The following is a 16,903-nucleotide window of genomic DNA, read 5'->3' as shown; positions in this document are numbered from 1 at the left end:
TATGTTACCATATGTATTGTCTATGTATGTACAAAGTTTGGCTGGAAATTTTCTACATTAATGTGGGAATAGAGGCGAACTTTAAGAAGGAATTGAACCTCCGAGTGTAAAGAGTATTATTAACAGTATACTTCCATGATTACAATAATATACAGTACAATTCAGGTGCTTATGCTTATGGATGAAGACATCGTATTTTTCAGTCTATCGCCTCTTAGACAACGAAAGAAGCATTAACCTCGCAATAAAACTAAATTCCAACGTCTCTCTTCCGAAACAGCACTGGCGTACTAGCATTCGGCAAGATATGTTCTCCGACACAGATATTGGGTGGTCTCTGCTGATCCCTTCCGTCCTCGTACTTAAACTCATAATCTATCAGAATCTTACTGAAAATCGCTTTGATCGTACATCCTGCAAAGAACCGACCTGGACAAGCCTGCCGACCAGCCCCAAAGTGCATACTGGAGGCGCCGATACTTACAAAGCTTGTCGAAGTTGATGGAACCAGCGAGAGTGTGTGCCTGCTCTCTTTTGGCTTTTCTGTTTCGCTGGACTCGAAGAATTTCTCGTCTGTGACGGATCCTTTGCCTGTAGAGGTTGAGAGAGCATGCTGATCTTTCGAATCCCGGCACCAGCGAAATCCGTCGAACAAATGTGGCTTGGTGACGAAGGCAGGATCTTTGCTTATTGGCCCTGCGGGGAAACAGATATGAGTTCCTTCGGGGAGGAACAAGCCATCTGATAGGGTTAAAGGCTCTTTCACGATGCGGTGGAAAGATACTAAAAGAAGATTAGATCAACAGTTGAATCTTGACAAGTGAGGAATGGTATGTGAAACCAGCTACTATTAGACAAGACACAACAAGACCAAAGACTTGGATATGTAATACTCACATTCCCCTGGCGGTCCGAACCGTTGTGATTCTCTCAAAAAACTATCCAGCCGCCGTTGATTATCAAACGACATCTTCGTCGCATTCTCCCATCCAGACATCAAGGTCTCCCTAATCTCCTCCCGTAGCGGAGCAAGATATTCCGGCATCAGTATCAGGTCATACAGTGCGTGACACATCGCCATGGAACTCGTATGCACAACTGCGAGACTCATGAGCAAGAGCATATGATGCGCCAACAGCTCCGGATCCAGATCCTGCTCGTCCTCTGCCATGTCCATCATCCACTGCAAAAAGTCATCGGGAGCTACATAGCCCGGATCATTTTCTGCTGTGGCTTTTTCGCGTGTGATGCGCCGCTCAATGATCATGGGGATAAAGAGGTCCTTCACGAAGCGGAGCTGGCGTTTCATTTGGCGAACAGAGGGGAGGAAGGTGGCTACTATGGGTCGGAGGAAATTCGGGAATGGACGTAGGAGGAAGACAGTCACTCCCACATTGACAGAGTATTGGCTTGCTGTGGTGAGCCATTGTTCGTTGCGGCGGAGTGAGTCGCCTGCTAGAACGCGGGATGTGGCGCGGGTGATAAGGTTCACGAATACTTTGTGGGGGTCTATGGGTGTCCAGTGGTCTTTTTGGAAAAGAAAATAATTAGCATGCGGCGCAAGCTTGATAGGCCCTTGGCGATATATCACCGGTTGGTTGGCTTTACCTTGGCATTCTGGGATGGCAGCATCGAAGGCATAGCGAAGTTCATCTATTACCCATGGGACCACTCGTGCTGTATATGTCAGCAACTGGAGAAATCGTATTGGTTACTTTGAAGGGGATACATACCGAGGTTTGGAGTCAACCGTTTTCGAACTGTCATGGAGGGAAGATAACTGTTGATTATGATATTGGTATAGTCTCCCAGGGCGTTCTGAAGTATAACATGTTAGCCCTGAAGTGAAACATCAGGCTCAGCTGGCAGAAGCACATACCTCGTACTGAGCATCCAGAGAGCTGATCACCGCTGGTGGAAGATGTCGAAGCTCAGCCAGGTATTTGACTGGCAAAACGACGAGTTCGCCATCACCCGTGAGTAAACGGAATGGGCCACCTTTGTACTAGCGTTCGCACTTATGTTAGGTATCCCAATGTCATAAGCTGAAGATGTCAGGGACTTACTTCTTTGTACCCCCGATAAATTATCGATGAAGCCCTTGGATAGAAAATGAATCTGTTGAAAATATCAGGTAAGTAGCCACGGTATCGAACCACGGGGATGTGCTTGAGGCGAGGGTCGGTCTTCCTGCGCAGCAGGAAATACAACAAAAGCCCAAAGAAGGGCCATACAACGTAGCCAGCCATGTGGGTGAGTGAGTTCTAGAATTTTTGAATTTGGAAGTCTTGGGGATGATCCATGGATATGCTGGAAGGAGATTAGGGAAGAGGGATTTGGTGGACGGGAAGGTTACACAGAAGCTAAACGGATAATATAAGCCTGGAAGGTATCAGTCGGAAGATTTGGTGCCTGTCGCTGCCCATTCTACATGCAAATGGTTCTTTATACTGGTTTGATTGCGCCCTTGCCAGCTAGAGAGGGCATCTGCATATTTGACGACAGTCAGTATCTCGGTACTGCTTTCATATGCAATATGAAAGGATAGAATGCAGCCCATTACTAAATCATAGCACGCACTCGGTACCAGAATGCGTTTGCTGTTTCCCCTTGACCAAAAATTATGTTTTCGACGTACGCCACAGCTCGTCAACATGCCCACAAGTTACTTCGATTGCGAGATGACTTAGATTTTACGGCTGAACTATATAGCTTTTGGCGATGTTTGTTAAGCTAAACTTTTCAGCATAAACCTGAATGTAAATACTAGCGCCTGTCAGCACTGCGCTCGCGCTGGACTAGAGGGGAACACCTGGGCAGCTATGTCTTGCACCTAGGTAAAGGACTAGGTAAGTATAATTTCTGAGGACCAGAACTGTGCCATGCAGTATAATGAAGGTGTGAGGGAAGCTTCCCGCCTGCCGAATAGCGCTAGCAGCCTTGGAGATAGGGACGACCATGGAGATATAGCTAACTGTGGTTTCGCAAGAAATTGACCCCACACGCACATGTTATTTATGGATCATTAGAATTTCACCTTACATTGCCCAAGTGGAAACAGATGCACTCACCTGGTGTGCAATTAACCTTGGGGGTTTGGAAAGGCACTGGCAGGAAATTTTGTTACAAGGGGCCCAGGCAAGTGGTGTGGGTTGATTTTTGGTAGTCATGTTCCCGAGGTCTTCAAATATATACTTTCTCCAGCCTCTCGTCTATGGTCTAGGCGGCATTAGGATTTACCCATTAGGCAAAGGTTAAAACCTGGCATCGATTACATAGCTCTCAATCTTCTAATACTGGAAGAATTTAGTATTATTCATCTAAATGATCTTGCACTATTAAAATGTATTGTAACTACTAAGAAGGTTACGCACAGATAAGCCTAAATACTAAGGCAGTTTCAGTGCTTATTACTCACTCCACAGTGGTTTAGCTTCATAGTGTTAAATACGGACATGTATCAACAAGTCAGGTTGTGTAGTGTAATGGCTATCACTCCAGATTCTGATTCTGGCGATCCCGGTTCGATCCCGGGCACGACCTATTTTTGTGTATGATACACAGTTTGTATTTTTGGTGAATGCACATATGTTCCTGAGGTTATTTAGTTAATTAACCCTACCAATGACACGAAGATGTTGAGTATAATTGCTTCTAGCTATAGAATTACTTCCTTTGACTTTGGTCTTGAATGACCACATTTAGAAGACTGATAGGACAAAATGTAGGTAGGGATCCTACTAGGACCAATTATTCCAAGGAACCGAGAGTACTTACGGAGCATATTGCCGTTGAATTCCGCCCAGACTTAGTGTTCCATGCTAACCCTGTGCTTATCTAACACTGAATCGGCCCTAGCCGAGGTGGATATAAAACAGGTGGATCCTCCCACTGCACAAAACATTTTGAAGGAATGAAATGCTATCAAAACCAACAAAAACAAGGTCGTGCCCGGGATCGAACCGGGATCGCCAGAATCAGAATCTGGAGTGATAGCCATTACACTACACAACCTGAATTGCGATAAAATGATTTAAAGTCTATCAAGACCCCATCAGAAACCCCACAAGGGACCATCTGGGCATAAGAGTGATGTCGGCCCGATAGCTCAGTAGCATCAAATTAAGAACTGCACCGCTAGATATAGAAACTTCGGAGTATCTTCTCAATGTTATATATATATGACTTATTTCGCTATAAATATATGCTTGTTATTACGATCTATATGAAAAGAACTCCCGTAGTATGCACATAACATAAATGCATAATGCCTGTAGCATAAGATCAGATCTAGACTAGCATATTCGCTTCAAAAGATTATCTCGGGCACGCACTAAAATAGAATCGCGGGGTAGAACCTACGAGTTCCCCAGCGATTATATTTCAATCAACCCAGACCTATAGTACCACACATTATCTTTGTAGTATTCTTACACCACCACTCTTATCTATATCATAACCCTAGAGTAGCACTCCGGTTCTAATATGCTATGCTTTTACGTCTCCTTTCCAGGTACGTGCTACTGTCCCCTACTAGTACAGGACCAGTTGTCCACGATTTTTCTATCTTAGAAACGGTAATACCTAATGCTGCTGCGGCAAGGAATATTGGGCTCTCTATTTCCTTGGCTGTTCCTGTCTCCACTGACTCTTTCTTTTTGCTGGGTGAAGGCAGTATTTGGCAATGTGGTTCGTGACGGCTCGGCAATTGTAACAAAACACATTACCAGGTCCTTCGTCACGCTTTCTTTTTTCTCCAACCTGCCTGTTGCTGGTAGTGGGGAACCTTGCTGAGCGACTTCTTCCTCTCTGATATTGGGTATCGTGCTTCTGATACTGGTTTTCGCGTTCTGTACTGCTTGACAGGTTACCTCTGCGGTGGTGACTGTTAATACCTGTTCTGTTTCCCCTTGTGTTCTTAGTGATCATGCGCGATTCCAAGCGTTGAAGGTGCTGTACTGCTGCCTCATATGTCTTGCCTTCCACAGGGTACATTCTCAGTTTTTGCTGTAGCTCGAGTGATACTGGATGCGTGAGCTTATTGATCTTCCATATTTCTGAGAGTTCATGCGGGAGTGTTGCATGGATGGCGGATAGGTCTCCGCTATATTCTCTAACAGATTAGCCATCTTTCTGTTCAGTCATGAACCAGGCACCGACTATTTCTTCATGATGTGTCTCGGGGTCCGCGATAAAGTTATGACGCCAGTCGCTAGACTCTTTCCACGTGGGCTCATGATCTTTCTTTTCTTTCTCCATTTGATTTCTTCTGAGAGTGTTTCTTGCTTCTCTTTTTCTTGCTCCAGTTACGAGTCTTTTTTCTGATCTGATGCTGCAGATATTATACAGTAATATAAGACTGATAGTGCAAGAATATTGCAAGATTGATGAGTGGTACTGTAGGTCTGGGTGGTTGTGATATAATCGCTGGAGAACTTCTATTTAAGTGCGTGTCTTAGAAAATCTTCTTAAGCGAGTATGCTACTCTGGATCTGATATTATGCTGCAGGTATTATGCAGTTGTGTTACGTTCATACTACGGCCTTGCTCCGGGTCTTTGGCGGTTGTTCTCATACGAGCTTTTGGTAAAACTGATGTTATACTATAGGAGTTCTTTTTCATGTGGGACGTAATACTTGTAGTATTGAAAACCCCGCTTTTTTAAAACTAGGGTTGATGAAATAACGTGCGTATAGAAATAATAAGGGATATGCTGCTAGTATGATAGCCAAGGAGAACATTAAAGACTCCATCTAAGCTAAAGGGACCAAAGGTAAGATACCATGACTAAGTATTGCTCGATATGGCTTACTCAAGCCTATCTGTGAGCTGCCAATAAGTATACTGAAGCGTATCGAATAGAGTTCTTCTTCAAGAAACGACCATGACAAATATGGCTCTATAAATGGGAAATCACAACAGCCCATCATACTTACATAGTAAGTATAATTTATTGAAAAACTTATGCCAAACTGCATCAGGCTTAAATGTTTGACATGCCACCTTCGTTAGTTGCTCTATAAAAAGTCGTCTCAAATGGAGAAAGTAGCTCTAATCAAACAATCTTCAGTGGGTGAGAGGCTTGAATGAAACACTTTTCGGGAAGCAAAGATGTAATTTTCTCAAAAATTCCGTCAGGGGACTATTCCGTGACACATGCTATATAACACTGTCGGCCCGGGCCATGACATGTAGTATATCAAGCTATCTGAGACTGTATAGCTCTTTGGAGCACTGGACATGGATTCTAGCTAGCGATAATGCAAACGAAAGCGCTCTATTCTGGTAAAAGCCACTTGTAAGTCAAATTTGCCGATAGAACAATAGTCTGCGAATGCATCATCCTTATTTTATGCCGAGCAAAAAGCCTACTACCTAATCGCTTAAATTGATCTCTCCAGCCGCCTGTTAGTCTGAAGGTAATGTGCGGTGGAATAGAAAAGTTGGACTTGTGTGATGGTAAAGAAAATCTCCCAAAAACACTGGGTAAATTTGGAATTTATATATCTAGCGCCAAACAACAGAAATTCCTAATTAAATGATAGGATGCTGTAGATGATAGCCTCATACCAAGTTGTTAGATCGGTGGTCAATGTAGATAGCTTGGTAAGCTTGTTACAAAGCCATGGTGATCTTGTGGAAAGAAATTGACGGGGTGTGAACCGACTTTGGTAACCCATGGAACTTGTGCCTAGAGAATGCGCTAAATTTCAAGGTTAGGCTAAATAAAAAGAAAATCAGAAAAGAAAAGTATTATCAGAGGTAATCATAACCTTGCTATATTATGAATTCAGTCTCAAAATTACCTAATTAGGAAAGGGAGCTCACATATAATCTACTGGTGGTAGCAGGACTGGGCTTCAATCATGGCTGTAGGATAATGGAGATTAACTATTGATTAGTATTTCATACAAGGTTGTGTAGTGTAATGGCTATCACTCCAGATTCTGATTCTGGCGATCCCGGTTCGATCCCGGGCACGACCTTTTTCTTTTGACGGTCTTATTTCTTTTTTGTGATCTTTTATTAGCAACATTGATTGTACTTCCTTGGGAACGTGTCTCTTTAACTAATAACGTTAATGAAAACTTGGAGCACTATATGGTCTCCACTCACCATTAACTGTGTATAATTCCTGAGGACTACTGGGCAGACAGCAATATAATAACAAACCTTCTAAGCCCCGATCCCAAATTCATGCAAAATGTTTTATGAGCTCGTCCGCCTAGGTGCGTATGTAAATTTATCGCCGACTTCTCTCTATATCCCTCACCTATCCGTCGGAAGTCCATACGGCATTTCGTTCCAAGTATTTTCGGTCTTTTCCTCAGGGGGCCAAATCCAGGACGTAAGCGATATCATCGACATAATTATCGCTAGGATATCTTATATGCAACTCTTGATGACCAATTCAGGGCCCAGCCGAGTCAGACGACTAACTACTAGCGTATCACGGAATTTTCAATACTCGAGGCTCCTTATGCAACTAGGAATCTCTGACTGGAGTAATTTTTGCCAGCTCCATCTCTTCGGACTTACTCAAGCGCTTTATTCATTATTGAGACGGCTTGACTGTGTAAACCGTAGTCTATGGTAACTGCTAATACTCCTGATAATATACCAATGAAGACTTAAATTATACCACTAATCTGTCATACCTAGTGGATACACAATACTTGAATGTAGTCTATCTTGAGGCTAGAATGGCGCGTGTAGGCTATGATATGATCCATTAGTAAGTAGTCTTTGTCTGGATTTACGCGAGCCCGCTGCACTCCTAATCTTTCATCTTCCACCCTTGAGCACCAGATTCAAGTACTCCCTCCATGGGAACATAGTATATTTGAATCATGTGAGTGATTGTTTGCTAGACCAGCGCACCAAAATTTTGGTGAAAACCACTGGTTTATGTAGCACCCACGTAGGGGATTTTCTCGCCAGGGTTTAAATAATATATTTGCTGAGAATGGAGTATAATTAGGCCGCCGCTTCTGAATCCCCAAAGGGTTTATTCACTCCTAAAGTAGTTACTACTGGCGCTTGCTATCAATTTTCCAAGTTGGCACTAAACCCAATTAAGGTTGTGTAGTGTAATGGCTATCACTCCAGATTCTGATTCTGGCGATCCCGGTTCGATCCCGGGCACGACCTTCTTTTTGTAGTTTTTGCTGTCTCTTCTTGTCGGTAAGGGAATTTTATTATGTAAATTTTGTGGATAGATTTTTTTTGATAATCTTAAGTTTCTGTTTGGCGTATGTTTTAAAAATACGAAAGTATTTCAACAATTCAGGTTGTGTAGTGTAATGGCTATCACTCCAGATTCTGATTCTGGCGATCCCGGTTCGATCCCGGGCACGACCTTTGTTCTTTTGTTGATTTCTTTTTACATTTTTACATTTTTGCCAACCTATTTAATATTAGGTCAGTCACTCTATTGAATAGCCTTGGAAGTGAAAATTCGAACCTTGGATATTTACGGCATACTTGAAAGATAGTCTAAATCATAGGCCATGCAATGCTTTCGGGATACATCCACGCTTATAGAACTCAACAGCCTTGCAGCTAAGAAAACATATAGATACAATGAACTCAAATCCTGCATTTGAACATAGATAGAAGATAAGGTACATACAATCCGCCGTCACACCTCCATCCGTCTCTGAAACCACTCATGAAAAAGAAACTTAGCCCTGGTGAAGTCTATTTCCTTGCTGAGATTGTAGGCGAAAGCGGTGGCGGTTCATTTGGGATGGTATTTTTTTGTTGTAGCCCTGGAGGTAAAACGATTATCTACATCCAGGAGGAGCGGGCAGAGATTTATGGTATTTGTTTTCATTCAAAAAGCGATATCATCTCTAATATCTAGATACAGCACTTTTGAGGGGGATCATTCCCTTTACCGTCCTATAATATACAAACGCCAAGCGCACATGCAAAGTAGACATACACAGAGGGGGAATTATTAGGAAATGATTCATTCCAATCCAATCCAATCGCCCTCCGTGTCGTCGGCGTCGGCGTCGGCCATTTGGTCGTCATCTTCTTCGGCACCACCTGCAGTCATGGCTAACATTGCGCTCGATGACTTCTTGTCCGCGAGGACAGGCCTAGAGAGAAGATAATTGAGGTCGTAAAGGTTCTTCTCGGTCAAACGCTTGAGGTTTTCACGAATATCATCAACAGCTCGCTGGACAGCGCGAAGTTCAGGGGCAAATGTTCCCGAATTCTCCTTGAAGTATCGGCCGTGGCAACTGAGTAGAGACTCGATCCACATCAAGTTGAATTCAAGATGGGGGGTTTCATCGGCTGCGTGTGCGACAAAGCGCAGCAGACGGGGCAAGTAGACCGTAGGCACGGCACGAACCACGTGTGGAATATCCGAAGGCGGGATCGACTCGTATACAGCACGGATGATCTTAGATTCGTTCAAGCGAAATGCCATGACTAGCGCCTTGAGAAAGGTGTTTTCCTCATCAACAGTGCCAGCCGCTGCAGCGTTCTTAGCAGCATCGACCGTGGCGAGAATACTGGATGGAGTGATTGTGATGTCAAGATCAAAGGGATCAAAGACAAAGTCATCATCCAAGCTGTAGATGAGAAGGCCTTCAGTAGACGCAGCGCAGAAGGCGCGGCCAGTTGGCGCAAAGTCGACCGAGGTCACTCGTACTTCAGGGCGAGTAGTGCGAGCACCAGCATCACCACGCTTCGCACCAGGGAGCGTACTGTCAATACGATCTTCCTTATCCGAGGCTTCTCCTGTTTCATCAATCAGAGCGCGAGGTCCAGCCTCGGTGAGATTACGGCTGTTCAGGAATTCCTGAGTGCCATCCAGAGACAGATTCACCGAGACAGTGTATTTTTTGATCAAAGAGCCTGTGCCAACATCGTACAAGCAAATATACTTGCTGTTACCACCGGCCAAAATGCAACTGCCGTCTGCGCTGTAGGTGATACGGTTGAAGGACTTGGTCCCTGCCGCATTTGCGGCAGTTGTGCGATCGGATACTTTGCGACCACCGGATACATCGCGGCGTCCATCGACTCCACCTTGTTGAACAGCATCCTCCACTGACCAGAATGAAAGCTGACCATCCAGGGTTGAGGCCGCAACCTGTTGTCCATCGGGTCGGAAAGCCACGCTGAGGACATCAGACATGAGGTGAAGAGGCTCGCTAGTCTGTGTTCGGCCAAAGATACTCCAGATCCGCACAGTATGATCCCAGCTGCCACTGACTAAATGGTTACCGTCTGCAGCAAAGCCAAGGGCGGACACAGGACCCTCGTGGCCGGATAGCTGATCCAGCAATTGGCCGGTCTGTACAGACCACACATGGATATCGAAAGAGTCCGGAGACCCGGCACAGATCACCTCTCCACTGGGGTCTACTGCCAGAGAAGAGAATGACAGTCGGGAAGGGGCAGTGAAAGTGCGGAAGTTACGGTATCGAATCAAATCCCATGCTCGAATGGAACCGTCCAGGGACGCTGTAAACAGAACGCTTCCCTTCTTCGCAAATTGGCATGCGGTCACTCCGCTGGTGTGTTCAGTGAAAGTCACGATGCAGAAGCCTGACTTTACATCCCACACCTTGACCTTGCCGTCATCGGAGGTGGTAACAATTTTCTGTCCATCTGGGGAATAAACCAGGGAGTTCATGGAGTCGAGATGGCCCTGCTGCTTCAGGATATAGGATTCAGACTGCCACTCCCAGACCAGCAGCTGGCCGTGTTTGGAGGATCCGAAGGCAAGCCACTCTCCAGACTGATTAATTGTCACAACGTCAATGTTGCTTTGTGAGACACTACACAAAACCATGATAAGTCAACACCGAAGATACCACAAAAGTACTATACTTCCACATACCTCAGCAAATGAATCATGTTGAACTCGGGCAAGTCATACAGCCCGAAGAGACCGTTGGAGAAGCCAACCACCAGCAGGTTTGAGGGCGCGTGGAACGCAGCGCAGTTGACATTCGCATCATTCTGCATAAAAAAATTCTTTTTTGTGATCCTCCACTGGGCCTCCGCAATATCTTCATCAGTCTCTGGGTCTTTCTTGGTCACGTATTCCCAGCGGAAAAGGGCTCCATCTTGGCTAACGGTGTAGATGGACTCCTGGTTTGCATCAAAGTGTGCTGTCACCACACCCTGGCGGTGGCCCGCAAGAGTAGTGGGCTCAAAACCATCCTCCGGATTTAAACTCCAAACTCGCGCAGTAAGATCTCGGGATGCGGTCAGTAAGAATCGAGAGTCACTCGACCACTCGATGTTCTGAACAGAGTCAAAGTGCGCGGCAAGGTCGCGGTGTAAGACAAAAGGAGCAAACTCAATCTCGCCGTTGGTTTCGGTTCCAGGGGTAGATGGGGTCTGCCAGATTTGCAAACGTCTTCCGACGCCTACTGCGAAATGCCGACCCGACGGGGAAAATTTGAGCGAAGTGACGCGCCCCTTGAAGGAGAAATGGTGAATAGCAATGCGCCGTTGGAAATTGGTCAAAATTGCCCGGCCAGTTTCATCGACAGTCAACAGCAGATTCCCTTTCGGGGATAGATCCAGACGATCGATGTTGGTACGGTGCGAAAATGGAAGGGTATAAGAGGTGTTGCTAAGAACAGAAAGTTAGCGACCAAGATTTCCGGATATTCTGAAGTCAATGACCATGTTAAAATCATTGTAAGCGCACTTACTGGACGAGGTCAAAGACAGTGACCCGATTGCCTACAGGCGAAAGTAGACAGGTGCCATCTGGAGTAAAGAGCAAATTGCCCTTACGGTAGACCGTCCCCAAAAGGTTGGAGAACTGGATTCCAATGGTTAGACACACTGCACGCCTGGCATTGATTCGTGCAGAAAGGCAATGCTTACCTTAAAATCGGTCTTCATTTTCCCACTTGCGACAGCTTCACGATGCAAAATTTCAAGCTGATTAGCAGAATCCATGCGATAAGCGTCGCACCCTTAGTTTCTCCGGCCCCGGCCCCGAAGTGGCATAGTGTTAGGCGCTAAACCCAGATAGGCAAGGGCCAGCTCTACTCCAGAAAACGAGAAAGGAGATTCAGGGGGGAAAGAGCACCGCCGGTCGAAAGTCAAGTTCACGCCTTCCCCTTTTTACAATCCAACGCTTTTCTTGGGGGTTTTATTTTTCCACTTTTTCCCTTCAGGTATTCACTTGAGGAGTCTCTGCTTCTTGTCTTCATCCCTCCCCCTTTAAGCCCACCATGTCGACAACCGAGACTGCCACGCCTATTGGCATTGCCAATGTAAGCTATTTCCCGCAATCTCCAAATGAAGTTCAATCGAATTCGCCGCTAATCAATATATGTGCCCCCATGTAGCTCCCCAACCAGCGGTGTGTACTCCATCGAACCCCATCGATAGCTCAAAAATGGCCCAGGATGAACATACTAATTAATAAATCTCCAGACACAAGATTGTCGCGAAGCGGGGTGCGGCGTTCACAATTATGGTTTGTCGGAGCTTACAATACCACAATGGGGTTCATTGACGACTAACCACCGCTATTGACAGGTTGCTGGAGAGTCGGGATTGGGAAAGACTACCTTCATCAACACCCTCTTCTCTACCACTATTAAGAATTACGCCGACCACAAGCGCCGCCACCAGAAGCAGGTCGACCGCACTGTTGAGATTGAGATCACCAAGGCTGAGCTTGAGGAGAAGTTCTTCAAAGGTGGGGTTCCACGGCTGGAGAGATTCCATAACTGACAGTTATTGATTCATTGTCTATTGTATAGTCCGCCTGACCGTTATTGACACCCCCGGCTTCGGAGACTATGTCAACAACCGTGACTCCTGGCAACCTATCATCGAATTCTTGGATGACCAGCACGAGTCTTACATGCTCCAGGAGCAGCAGCCCCGTCGGACAGACAAGATCGACATGCGTGTGCACGCCTGCTTGTACTTCATTCGCCCCACTGGACACACTCTCAAGCCCCTCGACATTGAGGTCATGAAGCGTCTCAGCTCGCGTGTCAACTTGATCCCCGTTGTCGCCAAGGCCGATACCTTGAGCCACGCCGACCTGCTTCGCTACAAGGACAGAGTGAGTGGTGGCCAATAGACGACAAGGGAATCAACAAAAACACAGACTAACGATTCATTTCTAGATTCGCCGTGTCATTGAGGCCCAGGGAATCAAGATTTACACACCGCCTATCGAGGAGGACGATGAGCACGCTGCTACTCACGCCCGCAGCTTGATGGCTGCCATGCCCTTCGCCGTCATTGGTTCCGAGAAAGATGTTAAGGCTAATGATGGCCGTGTTGTCAAGGGCCGTCAATACGCCTGGGGTGTCGCTGAGGTCGAGAACGAGGATCACTGCGACTTCAAGAAGCTCCGATCGATCCTGATCCGCACCCACATGCTTGACCTCATCCACACCACCGAGGAGCAGCACTACGAGGCCTACCGTGCCCAGCAAATGGAGACCCGTAAGTTTGGCGAAGCTCGGCCTCGCAAGCTCGACAATCCCAAGTTCAAAGAGGAGGAAGAGAACCTGCGCAAGCGTTTCACCGAACAGGTCAAGGTCGAGGAGCAGCGCTTCCGCCAGTGGGAGCAGAAGCTCATCTCCGAGCGCGACCGCCTCAACAAGGATTTGGAGGCCACTCACGCAGCGTATGTTTTGTCTACACCTGATTATCGCTTGACATTATTCCATACTAACGTCTTTTAGGATCAAACAACTCGAGGGCGAGATCGAGAACCTGCAAGGCTCCAGCACCCGCAGCCATGGTCGTCGTTAAGATGTTGTGTTGGGCAACAGCCCTGGTCGTTCAAAAAGGGAGTAAGCGGGCTGTGCATGCTCCCTCGTTCTTTTTCTTCTCTTGAGTACCCTGCGTCTTGCCGGTTTATGCGCTTGGGAGGGCGCACCTTCGCCTCAAGAGGCTGGTCCGTTTTGTTCTGTTATATCCATTTACCGCTGGTAGCTAGCGATGGTGTCTACATTCTTGATAATAACCCCCTCCTGTTTTCTGTAGCGCGGGAAAATACAGAGTTAATCATTCATTTTGCACATGAACAAAAATTTTAGTGCCCCAATATAAGGTAGCACAGCATTCATGTAGACTTTCAAGGCTAAACGTTAATTAACATGAAGTATGAGAAAGGACCTCGGGCCCAATTTGGCCGAGCTCCACGCGCATCCGCATTTTCTCCAAGTTTCCCCCCACCACCTAAGCAGCTATTTTCTGGAACTCGCTCGTCATGCCCGCTAGGAAATTCCCATCTCGACATCTGCATACCTTGAAAACACACAATGGTCAGCTCTATGTCGGACCCTGATGGATTGAGCTATTACTAACGCCAATCTTTCTCACCAGCCCCCGTCAACGCGGTGACCTTCTCCAGCTACCCTGGCACATACATTCTCACAGGCTCCTCCGACCGCGCTATCCACTTGTCGCGTGCTGTCCCGAATAATGCTGAAAGTTCCACGCAGCCAGTGGAAACCATATCCCCGATTCAGCGTTACGAGGCACATGGCTACTCCGTCCTCGACGTGGCTGTTGCTGCAGACAATGCGCGATTCGCCAGCGTAGGAGGGGACCGTCAGGTCTTCCTGTGGGATGTCGAACAAGGGAGTACAACCAGACGGTGGACTGGGCATAATAGTCGAGTTGAGGCGGTGCAATTCGCGGGCGAGGGTGATTCGGTGGTTGTCACTGGTATTGTTCTGTCCCCAGTCCTAATCTTGATCGAGATTACTCACATTTTTTTTCGTCATCCTCAGGTAGTGCAGACACTACGGTAAATCTCTGGGACACCCGTTCCAAAGACTACAAGCCGATCCAGTCCCTAACCGAAGCAAGCGACACTGTTTCATGCCTACACGTTCATATGCCGTCATATTCTATTGCCAGCGGTAGCTACGACGGCCATGTGCGAGTATACGATGTCCGTATGGGTAGAACAACCGATGATGTTCTCGCGCACCCAGTAACGAGTATTCGGTGCTCGGCAGATGGGAATGTACTTCTTGCTTCTACTCTGGACAGTTACATCCGGATGCTGGATCGCTCGAATGGAAACCTTCTTGCAGCTTTTGGTGGCCCAGAAAAAGAGCAAGACTCTTTTTCTCATTCTACTAAGCCTCGTCATACTTACCGCAACGCTGAATTGCGAGTCCGCTCTGTTTTTGCGCAGGGCGATGGAGTGGTTCTCAGTGGCAGTGAAGCTCCAAAGAATGAAACTGGCCTCGGTGCCGCGGTCTTTGCCTGGGATATACTCAGTGGAGAGGCCGTTGCAACAATACCAATGGACGAAAAAGTCAAGGTAGTGAGTTGTGTGGCCTGGAATCCAAGTGGCCATTGGGCCGGGGGATGCTCAGACGGTAAGTCACTTGACTCTGTTTGGACTAAAACTGCAAGATAATTTCACTGACTTACTGATCAGGTACTGTTCGCGTCTTTGGGTAGTCTTTTGTTCAACCAACGAATGATCGCCGCCGCCCAACGTGGGCTAATCGGGTCTCCGCATTTAAACCATTTTCGTTGATGATTCTCGACATCATCTCCGATTTCGGGGATCTGAATCGCTCCTAGGCACTTAAATAGTGGGAGCTGGTTCAATGAATTTGTTCACCTGTATGGCTCTAAACCAGAGAATATCCATGCCGGCATCCCGCTACTAGGTTGAAAGGACAATATCCGGTATTTCAATCTACTTTCGAAATGAAGGCTTCCATTATTGTTGCTGTGGCCGCAGTATTGAACTTCAGCCTCGCCACAAATGTGACCATTCTTCGACCTAATGATCCATATCTTCCAGACAACGAACTACCACCATCGCATGCCGTTTCAGATGGCGCATCAATCGTCCAGCTTTTCCCAAACCTCGGCCGCTCCACGACTTGGAAACTTATCTCGAAGACCCAGTTGGAAGGCGACACAGGCGAACCAGAAGGCATGGTCCGTGTCGGTGATGACCGATTCTTCATCTCGGCTGGTCAATGGACTGTCGCGACCCAGAAATATACAAACCCGATCAATGGCACTGACCGCAGCCCAGGCGCAGGCTTTGCACACATGCTCATATACGATGGTCAGGGTAGGCTCATTGCCAATGCTACTTTGACACCTCCAGGGGATATTGAATACCATACAGGCGGTATCGATTACGACGGCCGCTACATTTGGGACACACTATCTCAGTATCGGCCAAATACTACAGCCACGATTGTTCGCATCGACCCACTTACATTGGAAAAAGAGGCCCTGTTTCGCGCTCGTGATCATAATGGTGGAATAGTGCACGATACAGTCACTGATGATATTGTCACGCTGAATTGGGGTGGTCGCAGTGCCACAACCTGGTCGATGAAAAACTATCCCCAAGGATTTGCCCCTCTTTCCGACTTTACCGAGCCAAAGTCGTCTGTGGCAGACCCTTCATTCTTTGTTGACTATCAGGATTGCAAGTTTCTTGGTCATCATGCATTGCCGAATGTTATGTCAGCCAGGTTCGGAGGATGGAATCCCACAAGGGCAATCATGTTCTGTGGGGGTGTAGCTACGATCGAGACGTCTTCGTCGTCATTTAACCTGGGGGGTATCGCTCTGGTTGATATCCAGACCATGTTGCCACTCTGGGAGGTACCTATTTCCTTGACGAGTGATCTCGGCACATCTATGACAGAGAACCCCATCGATATTGCAGTTGTGGATGGCAAATTGAGGATTTATTGTCTCCCTGATCAGCACAATTCCACCTTGTATGTTTATGAGGCGGTATGATATGAACCGCGATTACCTAGTAGGTACTTGCGTGGCAGAACAATATATACTATATACATGGACATGCTTCCAAAGTGCTCCAGATTGCAAATCCGGATATCTACAAGGTAGATGGATCTATTGAGACCTAACCAGGTGGGGAGCA

The 16,903-nt window shown here is 46.7% G+C and overlaps 5 protein-coding genes across 5 annotated transcripts; 3 read left to right on the top strand and 2 right to left on the bottom strand.

The window, feature by feature from the left end:
* Positions 1–250: 250 nt before the first annotated feature.
* On the bottom strand, positions 251–2,249 carry N7484_003390 (cytochrome P450; the record flags this gene model as incomplete). The annotated part of the gene is made up of 5 exons (XM_057113810.1): positions 251–783; positions 898–1,677; positions 1,734–1,818; positions 1,880–2,005; positions 2,067–2,249. The coding sequence occupies 5 exons, from the start codon at positions 2,247–2,249 to the stop codon at positions 251–253; spliced, it is 1,707 nt and encodes a 568-aa protein (XP_056973950.1).
* A 6,725-nt stretch (positions 2,250–8,974) lies between these two features.
* Positions 8,975–11,886, bottom strand: N7484_003389 (snoRNA-binding rRNA-processing protein PWP2; the record flags this gene model as incomplete). Its single annotated transcript, XM_057113809.1, has 4 exons — positions 8,975–10,802; positions 10,865–11,608; positions 11,691–11,803; positions 11,869–11,886. The coding sequence occupies 4 exons, from the start codon at positions 11,884–11,886 to the stop codon at positions 8,975–8,977; spliced, it is 2,703 nt and encodes a 900-aa protein (XP_056973949.1).
* Positions 11,887–12,221: 335 nt separating this feature from the next.
* On the top strand, positions 12,222–13,770 carry aspC (septin CDC12; the record flags this gene model as incomplete). Its single annotated transcript, XM_057113808.1, has 7 exons — positions 12,222–12,263; positions 12,339–12,352; positions 12,427–12,469; positions 12,532–12,694; positions 12,759–13,069; positions 13,134–13,642; positions 13,701–13,770. The coding sequence occupies 7 exons, from the start codon at positions 12,222–12,224 to the stop codon at positions 13,768–13,770; spliced, it is 1,152 nt and encodes a 383-aa protein (XP_056973948.1).
* A 460-nt stretch (positions 13,771–14,230) lies between these two features.
* On the top strand, positions 14,231–15,441 carry N7484_003387 (WD40 repeat domain-containing protein; the record flags this gene model as incomplete). The annotated part of the gene is made up of 4 exons (XM_057113807.1): positions 14,231–14,285; positions 14,347–14,691; positions 14,757–15,356; positions 15,419–15,441. 4 exons carry the CDS (start codon positions 14,231–14,233, stop codon positions 15,439–15,441), a joined length of 1,023 nt encoding a protein of 340 aa, XP_056973947.1.
* A 255-nt stretch (positions 15,442–15,696) lies between these two features.
* N7484_003386 (uncharacterized protein) lies at positions 15,697–16,758 on the top strand (the record flags this gene model as incomplete). The annotated part of the gene is made up of 1 exon (XM_057113806.1): positions 15,697–16,758. The coding sequence occupies one exon, from the start codon at positions 15,697–15,699 to the stop codon at positions 16,756–16,758; it is 1,062 nt and encodes a 353-aa protein (XP_056973946.1).
* Between the last annotated feature and the right edge of the window lie 145 nt (positions 16,759–16,903).

The sequence above is a fragment of the Penicillium longicatenatum genome, assembly GCF_028827895.1.
Source record: "Penicillium longicatenatum strain IBT 33135 chromosome Unknown contig_2_segment0_segment0, whole genome shotgun sequence".
Lineage (NCBI taxonomy): Eukaryota > Fungi > Ascomycota > Eurotiomycetes > Eurotiales > Aspergillaceae > Penicillium > Penicillium longicatenatum.
The sequence above is the reverse complement of the archived record's forward strand: the minus strand, read 5'-3'. Positions and strand labels throughout refer to the sequence as shown.